The 23,759-nt window shown below is 34.4% G+C and overlaps 2 protein-coding genes across 6 annotated transcripts; one reads left to right on the top strand and one right to left on the bottom strand.

Moving 5' to 3' along the window:
• Nucleotides 1–1,154: 1,154 nt before the first annotated feature.
• On the bottom strand, nucleotides 1,155–9,271 carry LOC110612923 (mini-ribonuclease 3). Its single transcript, XM_021753780.2, has 6 exons — nucleotides 9,011–9,271; nucleotides 8,674–8,804; nucleotides 8,068–8,157; nucleotides 2,711–2,763; nucleotides 2,382–2,484; nucleotides 1,155–1,508 (listed from the first exon to the last, which is right to left on the bottom strand). Exons 1-6 carry the CDS (start codon nucleotides 9,231–9,233, stop codon nucleotides 1,401–1,403), a joined length of 708 nt encoding a protein of 235 aa, XP_021609472.1. The 5' UTR covers nucleotides 9,234–9,271; the 3' UTR covers nucleotides 1,155–1,400.
• A 1,151-nt stretch (nucleotides 9,272–10,422) lies between these two features.
• LOC110612839 (protein FLX-like 3) lies at nucleotides 10,423–19,657 on the top strand. 5 transcript variants are annotated; one of them, XR_002487517.2, is made up of 7 exons: nucleotides 10,437–10,554; nucleotides 11,401–11,941; nucleotides 12,083–12,228; nucleotides 12,638–12,720; nucleotides 12,845–12,938; nucleotides 16,850–16,883; nucleotides 18,824–19,657. XR_002487517.2 is itself a non-coding variant. In XM_021753658.2 (5 exons), exons 2-5 carry the CDS (start codon nucleotides 11,412–11,414, stop codon nucleotides 12,914–12,916), a joined length of 831 nt encoding a protein of 276 aa, XP_021609350.1. In that variant the 5' UTR covers nucleotides 10,423–10,554; nucleotides 11,401–11,411; the 3' UTR covers nucleotides 12,917–13,224. The 5 variants fall into 5 exon arrangements, 1 of the variants encoding a protein (XP_021609350.1); XR_006350411.1 differs by having other exon boundaries at nucleotides 16,850–16,887; nucleotides 18,828–19,657; XR_002487518.2 differs by having other exon boundaries at nucleotides 12,845–12,980.
• The last annotated feature ends 4,102 nt before the right edge of the window (nucleotides 19,658–23,759 follow it).

The raw sequence follows: 23,759 nt of genomic DNA, 5'->3' as shown, positions 1-23,759 counted from the left end.
TTCTAAAAATAATTGTTTTTTTTTTTCAGGGGAGGAATTCATTTTCCACACTTTAATTCAAATATAAATTATTTTGTAAATGAATTTATGGCTATAAAGTATCAGAACTTGAACTGTTTATGTATATTAATTCAAATATAAAAGTGAACCAACTTATTTTTTTTTCATTAATTCAATGAAAACAATTTATTAAACATTATCAAACATGATTTTAATTTTTTTTTTTTATAAAGTGGAGTAAGGTCAATTGAACCACTCCATAAAAGATGATCAATTTAAAAAGAAAAAAAAATCATAAATTTCTAAATTATACATATGAAAACAATTTTAAAAAAGCTAAATACATAATTTACTAAACACTTTTAATAATTAAAGTCACTTTTAACCCATTAATATTATTTTTATTTGTATTAAATTTAATAATTAAACCTTCTTATTTTAAAAAAAATCTCCAACTTTCAAATTATATAATAATTTAATTTCTTTCACTTGTTTTGATATTTTATAATTTTTATTTTCTATGGGAGGAAAAAGCTCTCAACGAAGTCAACAAATACTTACAGTAAATCCAATAATAAATATTACAGAAAAATGATGCAAATAGGGAAGAAGAAGAAAACTACAATAGGCTGTTCATGCAAATAGTTCAAAGGTCGACAAAGAGATTAAGCTTATTGGGCTTATAAATGATAAGGCCCATAACTCTTCATAAACCCTAAAAGAAATATGCACAAATCCTAAAGGTTTCACTCAAAAAGGCTAATTGGATAATAAAATTAATAAAATTTTTTATTAATTTTTTAATTATATTCATTTTAATAACATTAAATTTTATTAAAAACTGAGAGAGATTTTGAGAAATTTTTTATAAATAAAAATATAATAAAGTACATATTAAATTTTAGATAATTAGCCCAGAAAACGTCTCAATTTCTTCCTTTGTAAAGTTTAAGTTAGAAGTATGATATTTTATGAATTAATTCCTGAGCTTTATGAATTTAAAATTCATAAATCAGTCTTCACATTTTCAAAACTTAAACAATTGCATTCCTCAAGTATTGTTCCATTGCTAAAAAATCAGTTGAGAAATTATATTATTTAAAGAATGAAAAGGGTATTTTAAAGCGGATAAAGATCTTCCAGGAACTTTTAAAAACATGATTTTCCATGAAATTTCCATTAAAAAATTATCATTGCCTAAGATTCTCAAAACAAGGAAATATCTCACCAGGACAAATTAAAGATCATAGGCACTAGCACCATGTACAAATGATGCCATGCCCTTGGTTGGATGTTTCTGTGGCATGATGGCTGGAATCTCATGGAAACATAAGCATAGAATACAAAGATGTTGCTAGTTTGGTTCAAATTTGAAAGGTGCACTCTACATTGTTTTCAGCTTACCCAACTTCTTCTGGGATCACTTGTGCAGATGAATCCGTTGAGAACCCCAATTTTAGCATGATTTCTTCCAAACGATCTGCATTTGTCAGGTACAGGTAACCGATCTACAAAATGTATTGCTTTAAGTTAGAATCCTGCCAAAAACTCACTTCCAAATCATGGATAATGACATTTCTAAAGACATCAAGGCAAAATCTGATAGCCAATTGATTAAGCAAATCACACCAACACTGCATAACTCAAATTTTCAGATAACGGGAATGATTGAGGTGTTGCAGAATCGGAGTGGATGATACACCTCTACTGAATCCTTTTGTTTTTTTCAAAAAAAAAAAAAGAATTAACAAAAAGGTTCAAATCAACATTAAACCTATATAACTGAATACCATATAATCTAGTAGATCTAGCTATTTATAAAATAAATTATTAAAGAAGGGTTATTTAAGAAAATCATAGTTTATATGAATATGTTAAAATACTAAGGATCTGTTTGCCATTGCTGTTGGAGTAGCCCATGAGAAAACCACTTTCTTAAAACTAATATTTAGAAATATTAAAAAATAATTTAAAATTATTTTTGATATAATTTAATCATGAGAACACCAAAATAACAAAACAACTTTTCCCAAACTGCTTTTTTGCAACAGCATCTAAAATGATGCTTTTAAAAAAAAAAAAAAAAAAAGAAACACTTTTTGACCTCCCAAACTCAATGCCAAATAACCCCTACACTATAGAAACATTTAGGGGTTGAAGAAGGTCTAAATAATTGAAATTTGAAGTTGCTTTTTTGTTGAAAACAATAACCTTTATCATAAGGATAAAAATCATAATCTAATGAACAGAAGCCCACTATGCATATTGATCGTTTTTCTTTCAGCATTGCCATTTATATTAAAAAAATGGCTCCTATATTCAACCAAATTTGTGTTTCAAGATCACTGATTATGAGACAACCAAGGTAGAAAAGCACTGACTAATGTTTCCAGTGAAGATGCTCTGTTATAAACTGCTGCTCCAGCACGCTTTTTTGTCCGAGTTTTAGCCGAACCAATATTCTTTCCCCACCGAAGAACATCTCTGCATTAAAAATTATTGAATACCCTTGATTAAGAAAACGATTTACAGATGACGTACATCAGTAAACAGTAGCAGTCATATTAATTATATGACTTCCAGCAGATGATTTCGGGTAAAATAACAGAAGATGCATCCCCATTGCTGAAAGCCCTTTTCCATGGACGATAACATTATCAAAAGAATAAAATAAGAAGAGAACATAGCAAACATAAGTTTTTTAACCAACCTTTCTTCAGCTGATAGACAATTATCGTTAAGAAGTTTCTGAAGCAATGCATCCTAATTGCAACAAAACCAATTATCAGAATGACCACAAGCACAAATAACCATAATAATTTAAAGGGTAAATGACTAGGACTTTGTAGAAGTCTGGCAACAAATACACTTTAATCCTACAGGTTCTAAATTAGTTATTTCAATCCCCAAAGTTTGTTTAGCTAAAATTTTAACCATTGAGTAAAAAACATAAGCCTTTCATTGAACTTGATAACATTTTAAATTAGCTCGTACTTTAGTCCTTGGAATTTCAAATTTTAATTGCAGTTTAGTCCTAAATAATTAAACAGAACACTTTCATGACCTCAAATGTTACAGTTAACAAGGAAGAAAGCAGCTAATTTCAAACAATAGAGATCCAAATGCATATTATGCAGACCTTAAGGGCTTTTAGTATCACATCCATCAGATGGATAAACTCCTTAGGCACAATGGCCAGGTTAAAAGAATAAAAATTATAAATAAGTAAATAATGGTATGTTGACTATGTTCTATTAACCAACCCATTTGTCAACCTATTTACCATCTGGACATCTAAAACTAACATCAACACCTAGCATACAAAAGGAGAGAAGAATTTAAGCTCCAATGGTCAGGGTAAAAGAACAAACAGTAAGCAATGATAAAATTTACTATTTTCTTATTAATCGAACCATTTGCCAACCTATGTACCATCTGGACATCTAAAACTAACATCAAAACCTAAAGTACAAAAAGGAGGAAGAATTTAGGAAAGCATACAGAGAAAACTTATATCATAAAACGAGATTGTGATGTACCAATATAGTGCGTTTAGTGGGGTTAAGGGAGGTTTTGTAAAGTAAAGTAAGGTAGGTAATAGGAGTAAGTTGAAAAAGTGAGAGTTTTGGATATTTTAAACCACCAAAAACCATGCCCTGCTTAAATAATCTTCCTCCCAAATAAAATGAGTACCTTAAAAAATCATACCCCATCTCCAAAAACCTCCTCCCAAACACTGAGTTAATAGTACCTAAACTAAAATATGCATTCATTTATGTTATAAGTTATAGAAAGTAAATATGTTAATATAGGAAGTAAATATTGATAGATGGGTCAGTTGCTTAATCTTAGGGATTGTATAATCATAGGCTTGATTTTCCTTTCTGTTTAGATACCGTCTCTCATGTATAAATAGGTTGTAATCTCTATTGTGACATACAACAAATATTATCCTTCTACATGGTATCAGAGCCATTCTCGTAGAGATTTAATTTTTTCTCTCGTCAAGTTTTAAAATTTTTTTAGAGACTTAGGGCTCTGTTCATTTGGGTTACCCATAAAGGGTAACATTTGGATCTCACCATCGCCGGAGTCGCCACACTATTCCCTTGTCAGATCTGAGGTTTGTTTGCCGTTCGGGTGTTGGGTGGAGGTGTTTTAGGTACTATTCATCGGCACTGTTCACGGGTACTGTTCATCGGCACTGTTCACGGGTACTGTTCATCGGCACTGTTCACGTGGTACTGTTCATGCCAGGTACTGTTTTCTGATTTTGTGTTTCTTTTGTTGCTATCGTTTTGGGTTGGTTGTCCTTGTGGCTGAAGTTAAAACCACCACCGTAACTGATGTGATTCCTATGATGACTAAAATCACGGAACACAATTTGAATGGAGGGAATTTTGATATCTTCAGATGAATATGCACAATTCATCCAATACCAGGCATCTTTAAAATCCTCTAATTCCTCCTCTATCACTGCAATTGCTGAGTCAGGTAATTCTATTGCATGTCTTGTGTCTTCATCCTCCAAATGGGTTATTGATTCTGGTGCTACCGATCATATATCAGGTAATTCTAACCTTTTGTCCAATCTTGAGTCTCATACATCGCCTTCTTATGTTACTCTTGCTGATGGCACTAAATCTTCTGTCATGGGTTCTGGTCATGTCAACTTAACCCCTTCTCTTTTTGTATCCTCTGTGTTATGTCTCCCTAAGTTCGCGTTTAATTTGCTTTCCGTGAGTAAACTCACTCGTGCATTGAATTGCTGTATCTCATTCTTTCCTAATCACTGTGTTTTTCAAGATCTTTCGACAAAGCAGATTATTGGTAGAGGGAGTGAGTCAGAGGGTCTTTACGTCTTGGATCAGCAACTACCTCGATCTCCTCGATCTCTGGTATGCTGCACGCGTTTAACACCTTTTGATGTTAATTGTCGTTTGAGGCATCCTTCTCTCTCGGCTTTGAAGAAGTTATGTCCACAATTTTATTTTTTGTCTGTTCTAGATTGTGAGTCTTGTCAATTTGCCAAACATCATCATTTACCTACACTGTCTCGAGTTAATAAACGGGCTTCGTCCCCCTTTGAGTTAGTTCATTCAGATGTTTAGGGTCCTTGTCCTGTTGTGTGTAAGTCTGACTTTAAGTATTTTGTTACTTTTATTGATGATTTCTCTCGTACTACTTGGTTATTTTTAATGAAGAGTCGTTCAGAATTATTTTCTATTTTTTGTGCATTTTATGCTGAAATACAAACTCAATTCAATACTTCCATCCGTATATTGCAAAGTGATAATGCTAAAAAGTATCTCTCTGGGGAATTTCAATCTTATTTGTTACAAAAAGGGATTCTTCATCAGTCCTCTTGTGTTGCCACTCCTTCACAAAATGGAGTTGCTGAAAGAAAAAATCGACATCTTCTTGAAGTAGCCAGAGCCCTCTTATCCCAAAACTGTTATTGAGACTTTGTCCCATCCTGGTTGGCGTGCTGCAATGGAAGAGGAAATGATGGCCCTTGACACTAATGGTACTTGGGAGTTGATGTCCTTGCCCCCAGGAAAGCGGGCTATTGGGTGCAAATGGGTATTTGCAGTGAAAGTAAACCCTGATGGATCTATTGCTCGCCTCAAGGCCCGTTTAGTGGCCAAAGGTTATGCACAAACTTATAGAGTTGACTATTCTGATACATTCTCCCCAGTTGCCAAGCTCGCATCTGTCCGATTGTTTATTTCCTTGGCGGCTACTCATGATTGGCCTTTGCATCAACTAGATATTAAAAATGCTTTTCTTCATGGTGATCTTTAGGAGGAGGTTTATATTGAGCAACCACCTGGTTTTGTTGCTCAGGGGGAGTCAGGTAAGGTCTGTAGACTTCGAAAATCCCTTTATGGCTTGAAACAGAGTCCTCGGGCATGGTTTGGTAGGTTTAGTGAGGTGGTCCAACAGTTTGGAATGAAGATGAGTAAGTGTGATCACTTAGTGTTTTATAGAAATTCTAATAGTGGAGTAATTCTGCTTGTAGTATATGTGAATGATATTGTTATTACAGGAAGTGACATTGCTGACATCACATCCCTAAAAGAATTTCTTAAAACACAGTTTGGGTTCCTTGAAATATTTCTTGGGAATCGAAGTCATACGGTGTAAGAAAGGCATCTTCTTATCTCAAAGAAAATATGTTTTTGATTTGTTGGCAGAAACAGGAAAATTGAGTGCTAAGCCTTGTAGTGCCCCAATGACCCCTAACCTTCAACTTACCATAGAAGACAGTGAGCCATTTGCAGATCCTGAAAGGTATAGAAGATTAGTTGGCAAACTGAATTATTTGACGGTTCAGTGAGTGTGGTAAGTCAGTTTATGTCTTCTTCTACTATTGCCCAGTGGGATGCTCTGGAACAGATTCTTTGTTATCTTAAAGGGGCCCCAAGGCGAGGCCTATTCTATGGTAACCATGGGCACTCAAATATTGAATGCTTTTCTGATGCTTATTGGGCAGGCTCGAAAGTTGATAGGAGGTCAACTACTGGGTATTGTGTTTTTGTGGGAGGTAACTTGGTCTCATGGAAAAGTAAGAAGCAAAATGTGGTCTCCCGTTCTAGTGCTGAATCTGAATATCGAGCCATGGCACAAGCCATTTGTGAAATCTTGTGGGTACGTCAACTGTTGGAAGAAGTTGGGTTCACAAATTCGGTGCCTGCTAAGTTGTGTGATAATCAAACAGCTATCCACATTGCCTCCAATCCAGTATTTCACGAGAGGACTAAACACATCGAGATTGATTGTCATTTTGTTCGTGAAAAGATTCTACAAAAGATAATATCAACAGGACATATCCGAACTGGAGAACAATTAGGAGATATTTTCGCTAAAGCTCTAAATGGGACTCGAGTTGATTATATATGTAACAAGTTGGGTATGATTAATATTTATGATCCAACTTGAGGGAGAGTGTTATAAGTTATAGAAAGTAAATATGTTAATATAGGAAGTAAATATTGATAGATGGGTCAGTTGCTTAATCTTAGGGATTGTATAATCATAGGTTTGATTTTCCTTCCTGTTTAGATACAATTTAAAAGGGTAATCTCTATTGTGAAATACCCACAATACAACAAATAGGTTGTAATCATACCCGAACTGTATAATCTTAGGGTATGTCTCTCATGTATAAATAGGTTGTAATCTCTATTGTGAAATACAACAAATATTATCCTTCTACAATTTAAAAGCTACATGAACAAACTCCATAAAGAGAAATACTTAACTCCTAACATAGGAACTGCTGCTACTAAATATAATATTACATTCAGCAGCTGAAAAGTGCATTAGAAAATTGCGTTATTCCTTTTACTGGAAATATGTTCATAAACTGAAGTTAATACATTACAGCTTAGGTTGAACAGCAAAACTTGAGATGATAAATGATATGGACTCCTTTATAGGTGCCAAATATAACAGAAGGAATCAGTAACCTGTTGATCAACAAACTCAACAAGAATAATAATTTTTTGGGTAAGTTATTGAATTATTTTAGGGTTAGATTACCTTTATAAGGTTTATTTTCAGTAGGACTTCTATTCAATTAGAGTTTGTATTAATAAGCAACATTACTCCTATAAATGTTGCTAATATTCCATCAATAAGATAAGCAGAATTATTTCCTTCTAATCGAGGTCTGAATTCTCTCTTAACGAGGTCAAAGGTTCTCCCTCATTGAGCTCCAATTGAGGCAAGAATCGTGGAAAATCAAAGTCTCCAGCCAGGGACTTTGATTTCTCTGCCAGCAGACCTGTGACGCGATCCATAACTAGGGGACTCAACAGATAAAGGATTTCATTTTGTTTTAATTTAAAGAAAGGAAGAAGGAGGAGATAAAGTAAAGATTTGGAAACAAACCAAGGAATTATGAACTGACAAAATAGTAAAAACAAAAGGATATATTACAATAAATGGATTCACAAATTTGGTTCAAGAATAATAGAATCTTCACTATAGGCACAAAACAATCCTAGAGAAGAATATAGCAGAACACCCATGTGAAGAAATAGATTTAAGGAAATTACATACCTGTGCTTCGCAACGTACTACTGCCATTACACGGTCATTGTATTCCTCCATACTCAATGGAGGAAACAGAAAATGTCTGCGAGCATATAGCTGCATATTTGAGACATAATGGCATAAGAGATGCAAGAAGGTTAAATAAAATTCCGAAAAGCAAGCATAAAAGCAAATCAATTACCTTGTCTCAGAACAAAAAGCTTTCTACTTCTAAGTTAAACGACCTTCTAAGCAATACATTAGGAAGGAGGAATTGAATGTATTCCTTATAATTTTATATTTTTGTCAGCATCATAAATTATTCCTATTCTTTTAACTAATAGGCCATGCAGTTATCTTGTCATTCTGCTTGCACCCACCAGCTCATTAATTGTAAATCTTCCATGATGTCAGAAATAGATGCAACCAAACCAATCACAAAATATACAAAAGGATCACCAATAAAACAATTGAAAACTAAAATCAAAATTATTTAATCCAAATTAAAGGTGGTGACAAAGACAAAATAATCTTATATTACGCTGCACAATAGAATTCAGCTAATTTGAGGCATGGAAAAGTGTTGTCTAAAGAACACGAGCCTGAAGAATTATGAATAATTTCAGAGCTCACCTCATATATGCTATCACCAATATAAGCTAAACTTGCAGCATTATACATTGATCGAGGCTTCTCCACTTTTGGTGGACTTGGCATCCATCTCTCATATCCTAAATAAGTTTCTTCCAATTTTGTTAAAACCCCTGGATGAAAGTCCAATCAGAAACAAACCCATGAATCTCCAAAGTTAATATGACAAAAGTTCAAACTCATAACATAACCGAATTGAATTTCAGAATTTCCTTTCCCTTCGCTATTCCAGTGACTAATAACAGCAAAAAAAAAAAACAAAAAAAAAACACCTAAGAAACCTTAAAGAGCCATAATCCGAAATGAAATTTTCCCTTACCTTGAGCTTTAGTGTTGCGCTTGAGAAGGTCTGAAACTGTTTGGGCAGTTAAGGAGATTGATGGAGAAGCTAAGGGCGATGTTGTGGGAGACAAAGAATTGGGTTTGGACAAGGGTTTTTTGTTGGGATTTCTGGGAGCATTAGGATTATAGGGAAGCCTCTGTTGGGTGTCCCATGAAGCTCTTACTCTCATTGAAGACATGGCGGATAGAGTAGCTAGCATTTAACAAGCAACAGAGCCCCTCAAGTGTTTTTCAAGCTCGGGCTTATATATTACGGGAACTGGAGCCTGCTGCACATTGGGCTTCTAGATCTTTATTATAATATGGTGAATTACTCTTTCCTCCATAGGTTTTCTCATTGTTAGCTGATTAGTCCACAACCCTTTGTTTTTGGGGATAATTTATGATATACTTATGAAAATTTAACAAAACTCATAATTTAATTTTTTTTTATTTTAATGAGAAATATTTTGATTTATTCTTTGTCATTTTAAGAGAAATAAAAAAAATTATATCATACTTTAAATAAATAATTTTTCGTATTATTATATTTAAGAATTATTAAAATAATATTCTGTTTACTCAGTTAAATAATAATTTTAGAATAAATATATAAGCATAACTAACTGATGTCTTATTCATTAATTGTTAATTTATTTACAGTTAAATCTTAGTTTTTAAAAGAAAAAGAAAAAAATCTTAATTTATTTAATTTGTTTATGCATAAAAAAATTTGATTGACATGTAATTGAAATTAAATACGCTTTTTAGTTCTGAAAAAATGGTTTTTTTATTTCAATAATTTATGATAATTATTTTTTAACTTTCTGATATATTTTTATTTAATATGTTTTAAAAAATAATATTTATTAGTTTTAACAATAATGAAATACATATATAAATAAAAGATATTCTATTTAAAAAATATATATTCTAAAAAATACAGTATAATATTTATTTTTAATTATATTAATTACATATTTTAATACCTATAACTAATAATTAAAAAGTACATTTAAAATAAAAAATTGAAAATTAAATAGAATAATTTATTATTTAAAATTTTTATATATAAAAATTTATTAATTAATCTTTTAATTTTAAAAATATTAAATATTTTTAAAATATTAAAAATTGATTAACTAATTATTTGTTGATGTTAGATATTAAATATTTTATTATTTAATTTTTATAATATAAAAGTTTATTAATTATTTTTTATTTTATGAAAATTAAACCATTTAGATTTTTTTCGTATTTAATAATTAATATTAATAAAAAATTAATTAGTAAAAATTTTAAAATGTGATTATTAAATTAAAAAATTAATTAGTAAATTTTTATAAGGTATATGGACTAAATAGTAATTTGCACGAATAAATATCCAAATCAGACGTTGTCCTTGGCAAATAAAAGCCCGAAAAGGCAAAGCACCAGGAAACCTAGCTGACTGAACCTAAAACAATAAGATAAACAGAGCTAGGTTTCTTCTCCTTGTTTGATTGATACCGATACTGAATCATCTCTATCTTCCATTCACAGGTTTCGATTCTCTTGCCTTTTTTTTTTCTTCCCATTCTAATGGCACCGGGTTATCTGTTTCTTTTGTATTTCCTTTACTGACTTCCTCTTTTGCTGTTTTTTGTTATCTATTCTTCAACCGGAACTCGTGATACGGTCAATTTCATGCAAAATTTAGCTCAGTTTAGGTGCCTTTTTTTTTATCTATATATTTACCAGTTCAGATTAAGGGGGTTTTGCTTTTTTATATTTGGGTATTTTTGGTTTGCTTAGGAATAGAAATGGGATATCATAGGTATTGTATTCTAGGTTTTTGTTTTATTTTTCAAGTTAGTCTGGATAATGAATTACATACAGTTGGATTGAGACTCTTGCTAAATGATTGGGACCTAGTTTGATTTCTTTTGATGGTCTCCAAGTGATGAGAATCTATTCATATTTTGATGCTAGGTGAACCATGTGGTTTGGATTGGGTTTTTGATTGAAACTGAAAGACTGTGTTCGGTCTAGCATCTACAGAGTTAAAGAAGATGGGAACTATATTATTGTTCCTTTGTGAAATCTCAAAACATGATGTCATTTATATAAGGGTCTTGTATTAATGAGTTGTGCTGATTCTTGTCTGATTCTTGGTACACCTAGAAGTGAAGTTCTACATTCATGAAATGATGCTGCAGCAATTTATGTGGATAAGGATGTGGCATGAACATTAAATCTTATTAATGAAAGATCTGGATGTCTGTCATATATAATTTTGCAAAATTAAGGTTCTATATAGGATTCACAGGGGCAGTTAGTTACCATATTCAACATGAAACATCTTTATATAGTATATTATCATTTTATTGCTTTACCTTTTCTTCGCAGAGCTACTTAAAATGGCTGGGAGAAATCGTATTCATCGTGAGGCATATAATGACCTTCGTGGGTACCCTCCTGAGAGACCTTTCATTCGTGGCCCTCCTTTGCCACATCCTCCTCCTCACCCTGCCTTGTTGGAGGACGAACTTGAGATGCAGCAAGCTGAAATCCGTGGGCTCCTTGGTGATAATCGTCGGCTGATTGATGATCGGATGGCTATGCAGCAAGAGCTTGGTGCTGCCAAGGAGGAACTCCATCACATGAATCTTGTTATTGCTGAAATTCGTGCAGAACATGAAGTGCACTCGAGGGAGCTTATTGAGAAAGGCTTGAAGCTGGAGGCTGATATTCGTGCAACTGAACCATTGAAGAATGAGGTTGTACATCTCCGTGCAGATGTTCAGAAACTGAATAATGTAAAACAGGAACTCCTTGGGCAAATTCAGAGCCTAAAACAAGACCTTGCTAGATCACAAGCTGATAATAAACAGATTTCTCTTTTGCGGGGTGAGATTGAGGGCCTGCACCAAGAGATTATGCATGCTAGGTTTGTGTTTGGAGTCATTTTTGTCAATAGTTGTCCTTCCCATTCTAATGTTTCTTACCACAAACCCTTTGGCCTGAAATTCTGCATAGAATTACTATGAATCATCTAAGTAAATTTTAAAATCAAGATTTTAAGTTTCAGAACTGCTATTGATTATGAAAAGAAGGCCAACATTGAGCTGGTGGAGCAGAGGCAGGCAATGGAGAAGAACATGGTTTCTATGGCACGTGAAGTTGAAAAGCTACGGGCTGAACTTGCTAGTACTGATGCTCGACCCCGGGTTGCTGGTATAAGCGTCACTCATGTTCCTCTAAAAGTTTGTTTTAATGAATTTTCATGATTTGCATGTGGCATTGGTTGATTTGTTCCTGTTTTATTTACATCACACCTCCTTGGACTTTTTTGCCCCCTCTTAAAGCAGTTTTGGAGCGTAAAATCCATTTCCAAGTTATGTTTTAGCTAAGAAAAACTACAATTTTTTTTTTCTATTGTTTCTGACTTGCTGACGGAGAATCATTTTGCCTTACTTGCTAATTGATTCATTATGAAGTTATGGGGTGAACACAATACATTATCTATCTATTTAGATAATATGTTATTATTTCATGCATGTTTAGTGTTTATATTTGACACCTTTTTATTTAATTTTTTTTTTAATGCTGCTCACCTCTTTACCTTAATCATTAATGATTCTAGGTGGACCATATGGGATGAAGTATGGTAATCCAGAGGGCGCGTTTCCTCATGCACCTTATGGGGATGGATATGGGGTTCATATGGTATGAGTGCTAATAATTACAAATGTTCTTTTCTTTTCTTTTTTTTTTTCCTTTTCAGGTAATTTATATCATTCTGATGCATGTTTTCCCAATTATTTAATTTTTTTCCCTTGCTGTCGCTCAGGCTGCTGACAAAGGTCCTTTGTATGGCCCTGGTCCTGCTTCATGGGACAAGTCCCGCATGCCTCGTCATTGATGACTGCTGTTCAAATGGAAAAGTTGTTACTTTTGCCACCTTATCCTGTTCAATATCTCAGTAGGCAAGAAGTGTCTTTCATTATCGTGTGCCTGCCAACCAGTAGCCTTTTATCTGAATACGTCATTAGTTATTCCAAACTGATTTTAGGATTATATTGTTGCTTTGCTTTAATTGGTCGACACCCTGATTTCCATTTTACATCCAACATATTATCATAATCTGGATTCTGGAATGTTGCAGCTCTATATTTGTATGCTTGCCTCTTTACTACTATAATGTATGTTGCTCTTTTCAGTCTTGCTTCACCGAGGTATTGGACTTTCTACTTTTTTGGAAGCTGAATGTTTCTTAGATGGTTTCTTCTTCTCTTTTCAATGGTTTAAGTCCACCTTTATAATTTAGTGGTGGACATGTATGGAAATATAAGCTTTCTCTCTTTACTGTGGAACAAGTTTTGCCTCTTACCTTCTTCATTGTGAGGTGGCCTTATAATATTCAAGGCGAGCTGTGTAACAATGCATGTAGCCATGCAGCTGATGCAATCTCTAAGTTCAGGCCTTCAGGCAATTCTTTTGTTCAGCAAGATTTCATGATGTTGGTTATGGGTGTCTTAGGTTGTATTTATACAAAATTGAATTTTTATGAAGTTCTATAGGCGAGTGAATTTGGTGATTGTTGTACATGCTGCAAGGATATAGTTCTGGGAGCTTGTTATTAATGCTGCTTATTTACGTTCCAGGAGGATATCTGTTGTATTCTTTTGTCATGTTATTCTGTATGAGATGAGTACTAGAATGAGAAAATTGCATTCTGTAGGATAATAGCATTCATTTTTGGAACAACACGATCAAACAACTTAGTTTATATGGAATGGAAGTTACCTTAACTGGAAATACCGTCACTCCGTCGCTACTTAGTGACAGATATTATAGGATACATACTCTAATCATGTGGCATGGGAGAAAACTACTGGATTGCGCATATTAACATAAATATAAGTGCTTCAGAATACATACTTGTCTAATGAAGTTGGATATTCTAATCTTAACGTTCCTTCAGGTGATTACAAAGGAAGACGTGATGAAGTCTTCAGGTTATTGTTATTGATAGGAGTTATCTTGAACCGTCTTTTACGTGTTTTTATATGTCCTTTTTGCTTGAGCTGCACGTTTCTACTGCCTGAAGTATTCTATGATGGAAATGTATCAATGGGCCCTGCAATTCACTATGAAGTGCGTAGCTTTAGAGATACCTATAAAGTGGTACATTGAAGAGTGGAGTTGAGGATTGGGGTGTGTTTTAGGAATTGGAGTGATGTTAGATACTCCTGTTATGGGGTGGTGTTGTTCAATGATTGAACATTGAGAATTTACTGAAGATAATTGGTTTTGACTTCTATGGCTTGTGATTGGTGCTATTGTGGATGAACGGAACAAATGCTAATCTAGTTGAAGCTCGTGCCATTGCCTTCAGGGATTAGATTTTGGAGTTTGTTTCTAGTAGTTGCTAACATGTGCAGGTGGGCATTTGTTTCTGTGTATAAACTGTTGGATTATGTGGTTTGAGAACTACTTATACCCTATTTGACCATAATTAGACTGTAGTTGATTTTAGCTTATTATTAAGTGGTACAAGGCTGGATCATCCCTCCCTTAGTTCTGAGGCACATTCATAAAAAATTTGGTTGTTACCTCCAGTGACTGTTTGGTTGGATTGATTGACAGGCAGTGGGCGGGTAGGTGGTTGAAATAGAAGTGTTGCTAGCGGAAATGGTGTAAAGATATATCTGAGCTTTGTTTCAACACTTCAAATTGTATCTGGAGATCACAGTAGCTATCTAACGCTTGCATGTTGTAGTGAAATAATAGCCTCTCTTTTTTTTTTTCTCGACCAAATCACTTAGTTCTCCTGCCCATCTATACTGGTGGTGATGCAATAGCCAAACAACTGTAACTCGAACGATGCTTTTAAGTCTTCTCTTGATTTCTCCTGCAACATCATTCAGTAGTCAAGGTATAAACAATGACCACCTGCATGTATCCCTGCTGCTGCTTTCATGCATCAAAATGACTGTTAAATTCTGAAGGACAATGGGCATGCTGTGACAAGAGGCGGACTGCTAATACTTCTTAGGCAAGTATTCTGTCTCTGTAATATGGTTTCATGGATCTAAATGGTCTTTTCCTTTAAGCTAAACTAATGAACATTCTATTATGTTTATTTCCTGTTCTCATATTGATGATTAATTACTAGACTAGGTCCGTATATATAATAGGTAGTGCGCTGTAGGTGCATAAGTTCTCTCATCAGGGACCAGATATTCCCTTGCTTTCATCTTTGCCCAGTTAATCACTAGTTTTCCTGGCTGCTTTGATAGATTATAGGTCATTAGTTCTGCAGCTGAGCAAGTACGGAATATTTATAGTTATCTACCATCTTTTCAACACTGTGCAAGTGGATTATGTGCATTACTGCAGAAGAATCACATACCAGTCTAAATTATACTCATGTTATTCCCGACTCTTATAAACCAACCTAAATTTTTTCTCTATGCTAATATCCATCAATGTACTCGTCGAGAATAACATAAGATGGCATTGGTTAGGATCTACTTTTGTGTAGTTGGGACAATTTGGAAGTCGTTATGATTATCATCAAATCCTTATTGACACATCTACAAGTCTAGGAAGGACTTATGAAATATTAGACATATTTAGTCTTTTTCTTGTAGAGAATATGCAAATGGAATGGTCCATGAGGCAGACTTGACAAGGGTCTCGAGCTGTCTAATTGGTTCAATTGATGTGTTCTGAACTCTGAAGTACATTTTCTCTACAGAGCCTTGAGATAGTTACTAGAAAGTGGGAAAGCTTCTGGTTGAATGCTGTATCATGTCCTTTCTGAATGAGATGAGGGTTAAGGGAATGTTGATTCTGGAAGTAATATGGCATAAGGTGTTGCAAAGGACATGATTAATATGGACTGGACAGTGGATTTTTTCTCTTTATCAAGATGCGCAGTCCAATCACATTAGCGGATTAGGTAGTTGATTTTGAGGAAGATGCTGAGCATTTTGCGAGTTAATAGCTGATTATCCTTCTGTCATCTGTTTTTTAGGCATTTATCAATAGAAGGTCAACTTGAAAAGAGCTAGACTATCTTGATGACTTATGATCTGTGGACGCCTGTGGTGAAGGGCTACAAATCAATAGATAAAAGAATCCCTTGTGAATCTACGGTCCAGTCTTATTGTGAAGGTTGGCATGCATTTGGTTTTGTGAACTAAAGGCTGCATTACTGCTGATTAACCTTCTTTTGGAAGTCGATGGCCAATTTATCTTTTTACTATTTTTGTCCATCAGCTTTGAAAGATATTCTCCTCAAAGTGTGAACTAGTCTCAGTTGCAAAGGTCAGCTTAGTTTTTCTCCAGCGAAAAAATGGTTCCGTTACTTTCAGGGTGGTCATTCCTGCTAAGAAATGATAGTGAGATGCTTTGTCACACAAGTCCAAATAAAAGTCAGATTCCTTGCTGCAGAAATTCAAGTTCTTTGGTTCTCCAGAGCTGGTACATTTTGCCCATGGAACTACTTATTTATTGGATGATATGAGGATGAACCAAGACAAGGCTGTGGTTCGGTTTCTAATTTATGTGTCGATGCAATGTAACCTTTGGATCATCTGAGATCATGTAGGCTCAGTTATATGAGTATTTGACCTTGTACATAAAGAAAGCCTCTATATGATTATATAAGCAGAAGCAAGCTCATGATTTCTGAGGCAGACTGTGTTTTATTTATATCTTTTTGGGACTTCTGTTAGATAGATTATGGATGATATGTTATGCAATATGCTTGTTTCTAGCGTTTTTGTGTTGTAAATGGAACTTGCAATTTCTGGAGTTTTTCTAACTTTTCTTTAATGTTCTGCAGATGGAAAACTGGGATTAACAGCAGAGAAAGTCAGGTAATTTTTTTTATTACTATTGCTTTTTCATACTGGCCCTTCACCCTCAAGGCAGCTTGAAACTGCATTTTCCCCACTTCGGTCGCTGAAGGAGGTGCACCAAAATGCAGAAAAGGATGTTTTTGTCTTCTGTTATCGATAGTTAACAAAAGTTATTCTGCATTAAATATGATTTAAAGGGATTAATTCTAAAAAAGAAACAAGAACTTTTTGTGGGTGAGCATTAATTGTTTTAAACCAAATTAATTTCCTTTGAAATTTAATCGATCTTACTTTTTGGTGTTAAGTTTGGTTGTGAGTTTCTCAGAACAGAATAAATTGATTATTCTGTCTTGATTTATTGGAGCAAGTAGAAAATTAATTTGATGTTACTCAAGGAACGAAAGAACCTTACTTCCACACACTCTCGTCCTTTGGATAATTTTTCTTGTTTCATTATGCACCCATGTCATTCTCTGTAACATGGTGCTACCCTCTCACACTCCTGTCTATGTGATATTGTGATGGTTCTGCCCTCTCCCTTGACACCCTCTCGTTTGATCTGTATGGTGTTGACCTTTTGCTCTACTGGCCCACCAGCCATTATTGGGGTGTTTGTCCCCCTCCTCTCTCCATTGCCATTCTCATTCTCAGCCTTGGGAAAGCTTGTATTAGACATCAAAATCAAGCTCAAGTATCTCAAGATTTGCGTTTCTTCCAAGTCATTCTCTTAGAATTGCAGTGGATACATGCAAACCTTGAATTTGTGATTCAATTGATTAGTTTGCCATTTGGGTTTTGTTTATTTTTTATGTTCTCTCTTGTTGGCTGTTGATGTTTTGTTTAGTTTTCTATTTGAAGTATGAAACAGTGATCAATAAAGTACTTGTTAACATTTACCTAGCAACCGATGAGAAATAGAGAATGAGTTTATTGCTCATTTTTATTCTTCATTTTTTCCCCGGAATTTTGCTTAATTAATCAGACGCTATCGCTGCAATTTCTTTGTTTCTTTTCCAAAGCTGCAAACCAAGAAACCAAACTAGAAACAGAAGTTTCAGTTTTATTCATATTCTGCTTGGTTCAGTTTTAGGGATCCTCAGTTTAATCTGACGGGGATTCAAGATTATACCATTTTGGAGAGAAATCTAATATCACTGAGCTAAAAGCTCATGTCGTAACAATCACTCACAAACAGTTCATGAGTAGCGCCCCTCAGTTTAAATCCTATTAAAAATCCTGTTTTTTTGGTTTTACTAAAATTGAACCCAATTTGACCAACCATTGCTCACTCCTAAAAGTACTAGAATCAATATTCTCAATTCAAACCATTTGTATTCCTGCAAAGATTTTAATTTCTTATGCTGCAAATTTGGAGCATGCAGAATGATTTTACATCAAACAAGCTTGCTGGTGTATTTAGGCATCGACAATGTCAGCATTTTTAGGAATTATTTTCGTTAGTTTTTTATATTGGAAGAGTGGCATTGTTTCATAAACTAGTAAAAGTAATTTACCAAGAACTAATTCACTATAATTTACCTAAAAGGAAACTTTAAACCGTGATGCTAGTCATAAAAAAAAATGCATTATAACTGTGAAGGATGCTAATCATATTTTCTCCAACTACTATATTTTTTCTTTTTTCTTTTTTCTTTTTTTTAAAAAAAAAAAACAATAAATTGAGAACACTGGTATAATTTCTTATATAGAGTTTAATGCAACTGTTTGAGTAAATTTGCCCCTAGTTTTATTGTAACTTGTTTTAGAAATGAATTAAGATGGTCTCTTAGCTCCTTCCTGAGGTTGAAGTGACTAAACTTGTATGTTTTTAATTTGTTGTGTTTCTCCTGTAACTTGATTGGTGAGTTTCTGGTGGTAAATTGTTTTGCAATATCAATTTTTGAAGTAATAGTTATTTTCTTTTAACTGATTTATATATATATGTTTTATGTTTACAGGGACATTTGATGAGGCGAAATGGAAAGGAATACAAGGGGAAAACATAACACAGAATTCGCCAATGTTGGAAGAATAGAATTAAGAGTGATGGGGTGTTTGAATTTGACCATCCTCAATTAATCAAATTTGACCTCCATCAAAAAGAAGAGGGAAATGAGAAGCAGCATCAATGGTATCAAATTTTGAAGAAGTCACCGCCAACCACTGTTGCCAACTGAAGCGATTCTGATGTATTACGATGGCTTCTTTGTGCACAGTTGCCTTCAATATTTTGGCCTGGCTGAAAAGACAATTGTAGTCATCAACTTCATTGTTGAAAAGAAAACTTGGAAGCGCTGTGGTGATTTCCCTGTAGAACTCATCATTTCACATCTCACAAGTCTATGAGCAACCAGAAAAAATTAAACTAATGATAAAACAAACTCGAGATCATAATGAAATGGAGTGCGGATTCATGGAAGCAAGCTTCTTTAAATGAGAAAGAGGCGTATGCTGCAAAAGGGCTGAGTTCTGAATCTTTGTTGATTATGGGGTTTTCATCGCCAAATGTCTTGTTCAAACAAATTGCTTCAGTGAAAAGAAGGGATAAGAAGTGGACTCTCTCTTTCCAAATTTTTAACAAGAGAAGGGTTTCTCCGCCTTATCAATAATGATTGCTTCGGGATATTCCTCTGAAAGCTGCAAGTCAGATTCTTGCAGTGGCATGTAACATCTGCTTGACCTCAAAACTACCATAGAAATGATGGCTAAACTTACAGTAGTGGCACAATTAGACAAGCTGATAAATTTTAATCAGCCGCAGCTGGAGGATGAAAGGTTATGCTTGGCTAGTACAGGGTAATACCATTGGCATGATATTCTTCTATCCTTTCAAACTAAGAACCAACATAAAACACCAATGGAGTGTTGGGATTAATAATTTTACACTTTTTAAGTAAAAGTGAGGATTCGATTCTCGTGAATTGAATAAATATTTACTTGAAACACTTTAATTGATCAACAAGCATAAGCATATACAAATTCAAGATAAAATTATCTAATCAATGAGTGATCTAACGTTTTTCAAATAGTAGCGATAGAATTTGATAATAATGTCAAAACTCCCTTAAAAGAGACATGGAGTAGTTCATAAGTAGTAGGAATTGCAATGAGATTAGTTCTCATCCTTTATGTAAGGTTCAACCCAACTGAGTTTAATTGTGAATATTTTCTTTTTTATATTTAGTGCAATCGGCTCTAATTGGTATCGATATGAAGACCTAAACAACACATTAATAACTATGAGGATTTTAAATAGAATGACTGAATAATATTATTTTAAATAACACGGGAAATACAATAGTTTGAAGGATTAACTAAATATTTAGATATTGTGAAGAATTTAATAGTAATTATTTAAAAAAAAAAAAAAAAACATTTTAAGCTTTTGTGCCATAGAGATTATTTATATGCCTTTTCAGAAATACTAGCTTCCATGATCCGATGTCTAGAGTATATTTTTCATGTTACTTTAAAGAAAATGAAAATAAAACAAAAATGCTAAATTAGCTTTTTTTTAAAAAAAAAATGTGTTATATCTTTTTATTATTAAGCTAATAGCTTAGTAATCAATTGTTTATAACAGTAGAGGTGTTATTAAAGTAGATATATAAACTGATTTTGAGGCGTGAAAGAAAAATACTTGTTAAATTCTAGTAATATTCTTTTAGAATACAATAAAATAAAAAAAATTAAAGACAATAATTATGTGATTTTTCAAAAAAAATTCAGATTGAAGTTTGAGAAATAATATATAGAGCTTTGGAATAATTATTTATGGCCGTTGGATGCACCTTTTCATATAGATATATTAATAGAAATACCTTTTAGATAAAAATAAATATATTTAGATAAAAATAATAATAATAAAATAATATTTTAATTAATCATATATTCAAGTGTGAAATTTTTTATTTATAATATAATATATTAATTTTAGATGTTTTCGAAATGTTTCTTCAAAATACTTTATATTTAAATTAAAATTTTCTATGATATAAACACCTAAAAAATTTTATATCCTTTTTATATGAGATTTTTTATTTTTCATTTTTACAACTTATTTAAATAAGTTATGAAGCTATTTTTATAATAAGAGACTATAAATAATTTGAACTTTAGCAATCCTTTTCCTTTTAAAAATTTACGAAATACTTTTTTCTTAAAAAATAAAAAATAAAAAGGTCCAATGTTAATTTTATGCCTTGATCGACAAGTTTGCCATTTTAACATGAAAAGTACTATCAACGGTTTTTGAGCAATTTTTCAAATCATGCATAAATTAAAAAATAATTATAAATTCATACAGGATCTAAAAATATTTTTAGATTCTGTATATTAACGCAGCGTATTCGACAGTCATACCGCCGAATACGAAAGTTCGACACCTATAGTGTCGAACTTCATGTTGTTCGACATTGTAATACCCGGCTAGACTCTGGTATCGGAATCCCTACCGTCCGGTGGGACCTCTGATGTCGGAAACCTCTAGAAGGGTAAAACTATGATTTTATGAAATGTTTTCATGTATTTCATGTTTTTAAGTAAGAAATTAAATGAGTTTTTACATGAAAAGTCTTTGGAGGAAAACCCAGGTTCGGCCGCCGAAAGTCAAGTTCGGCCGCCGAACATGCATGCGTTTTGGAGGCACGTTAGGCCCCCGAAAGCATGAGTGAGGGAAGTCCAGGTTCGGCCGCCGAACCTCATGTTCGGCCGCCGAACCTTGCATGCATGCGGAGGCACTTTCGGCCCCCGAACGTGGCCTGGCCAGCCACTATAAAAGGGTCTCTTTGATCCGCACGGGCGAGTTTTTCTTCCCCGTTGTCGGCTAAGGTGAACCTCCGCCGCCCCTCACCAATCTTGAGCATTTTCCTTCAATCTTTCACGTTTTTAACAAGTTTATAACTTTGTTTTGAAGATCTACAAGTTTTAAGCACGTTTGAGTACTTTGAGGTTCAAGGAGCTCAATCCTCCCATCTTTGAGTCAAGGTCGTTTTCCTCTCGATCTTCAAGAGGTAAGGGTCGATCTTGAACTCTCATTATGTTTTAAATAAGTTTTATGCAAGATCTAAGGGTTAGAATGCATGTTTAGGTTATGTGTATGTTTATGGGTTTTTTGATGACTTTTTGAACAATGTAGCTTGATTGTATGTGATTGAAGTGTTGTAGATGGGGTATATGCATGTTTGAGGCCCCTAGGAACTTGTATGCATGCTTTGGTTGAACAATATGCATGTTTGGAAGGTTTGGAGGCGAAATGTGCTAAGGGAGCCAAGTTTCTGCCCTTTGGCAGAAACCAGGTTCGGCAGCCGAAGGTACTTTCGGCCACCGAACATGGCTGGGGAGGCAGGCCTTTCAGCTGCCGAAGTTGCCCCCGAAAAGAGACTTTCGTCTCTGTCTGGCACTTTCGGCCGCCGAAGGTGCCGCCGAACCTACCTGAGTTTCGTCTCTGTCCAGGACTTTCGGCCGCCGAAGGTGCCGCCGAAGGTGCCCTGTTCAGCCATTTCTTGCATGTTTTCATGTGATGTTTTCAGGATGTTTTAGGGGGTCTTTGAGGAGTATTTTAGAGTCATGTTCATGTATGTTTGGTGCCTCATTTGAGTCCACCTGTGTAGGTTCGGACCCGAGGAACCGAGACCCCCGGTTGTGAGGTAGTCGTTCAGAGTTCGTTACTAAAGCTTCAGTTCCCAGGTGAGTGGAACAACCCTTTAAGCTTTAAAGTAAATGAATAAATGAATGAATCATAAAGCATTGCCCATGCATCATTATGCCATGCAATATTAGGTTGTTTGCATTAGAATTCACGAATATGTTGCATTGCATACTTTGTTGTTGATGTGGATGAATGTTGAATGATCCATTAGCCCTTGTATGTCATGATAGCCTATGTGAGTCCAGGTGTGCCTGCTACGGCTCTACGCCCCTGGCACTATGACAGATTATGGAAGTCCGGGTGTGCCTGCTACGGCTCTACGCCCCCGGCATGTATAAGTAAGAAAGATAGGGGCTAAATGGTGACAAGTTCATCCTTGTTGTGAAATGTTTGTGTTATGGCGCATACATGAAAGCATGAATAAGAAAAGGTTATATAATAATAATAATAATAAAATGAATAATAATATACCTAAAAATGGTGGAATTAAACATATGTTTTTAGTTTCTGCTCACTGGGCTCTAGTAGCTCACCCCACTCCCTTTATCCCCAGAGTTGCAGGTACAGGATAGATCAAGAAGTCGGCTAGAGTGAAGTCAAGCCTTGTATGTTGTAATAGATAGTTGTAATAGATGGTAGTGGACATGAACATGATGTAATGAGTATGTATGACAATGTAATGTAATTAATGATTTGATGATGTATTGAGGATTATAGTAGTGCTTGACCTAGAGGTGTGTGAATCCCATTTATGTACAGAGTGTTTAATGAGTAATGATGTTATGACTATGATTATCCGAGCTGATATGTATGACGATGATACCTCATTGGAGTATTTGATGAGGACTCCAGTGTGGGGTTTATGTATGACTTTGTGCATGCACAGGTTTTGCTTGGATAAGACAAAAAGAAAAATTTTTACAGACCATGTATATGTTGTTATGTATGGGATTCCACAGGTTTACAGGAGGTATATAGGCTTGCTACGGGTCCCGGCGGCCTTAAGCCGATCTGGATCCTAGCGCCGGTAACGGGTCGGATTTCCGGGTCGTTACAGAGTGGTATCAGAGCCCTAGGTTCAGATGATCGGACCTAGAGTGTCGGGCTCATAGATGTTCTAGAAGGTCAAGCACACTAGGAAAATCATGTCCACTAGGATAGGATGTAGAGTTCTGTCTATATGATGATATGATATGCCATGATGATATGCATGTGCATAAATGCTATGATGTGATGCTATGTAT

This window comes from Manihot esculenta, chromosome 4 (genome assembly GCF_001659605.2).
Source record: "Manihot esculenta cultivar AM560-2 chromosome 4, M.esculenta_v8, whole genome shotgun sequence".
In the NCBI taxonomy this organism is placed as follows: Eukaryota; Viridiplantae; Streptophyta; class Magnoliopsida; order Malpighiales; family Euphorbiaceae; genus Manihot; species Manihot esculenta.
The sequence above is the reverse complement of the archived record's forward strand: the minus strand, read 5'-3'. Positions and strand labels throughout refer to the sequence as shown.

Excerpts from the sequence above, each read along its gene's own strand:
- LOC110612923 (XM_021753780.2), bottom strand. The coding sequence starts at position 9,233 with ATGCTAGCTACTCTATCCGCCATGTCTTCAATGAGAGTAAGAGCTTCA. Across the intron at positions 8,158-8,673 it reads TTGGTGATAGCATATATGAG|CTATATGCTCGCAGACATTT; the intron begins GTGAGCTCTGAA and ends TCAAATATGCAG. Across the intron at positions 2,764-8,067 it reads TAGTACGTTGCGAAGCACAG|GATGCATTGCTTCAGAAACT; the intron begins GTATGTAATTTC and ends TGTTGCAATTAG.
- LOC110612839 (XM_021753658.2), top strand. The coding sequence starts at position 11,412 with ATGGCTGGGAGAAATCGTATTCATCGTGAGGCATATAATGACCTTCGT. Across the intron at positions 11,942-12,082 it reads CAAGAGATTATGCATGCTAG|AACTGCTATTGATTATGAAA; the intron begins GTTTGTGTTTGG and ends TTTAAGTTTCAG. Across the intron at positions 12,229-12,637 it reads TGCTCGACCCCGGGTTGCTG|GTGGACCATATGGGATGAAG; the intron begins GTATAAGCGTCA and ends TAATGATTCTAG.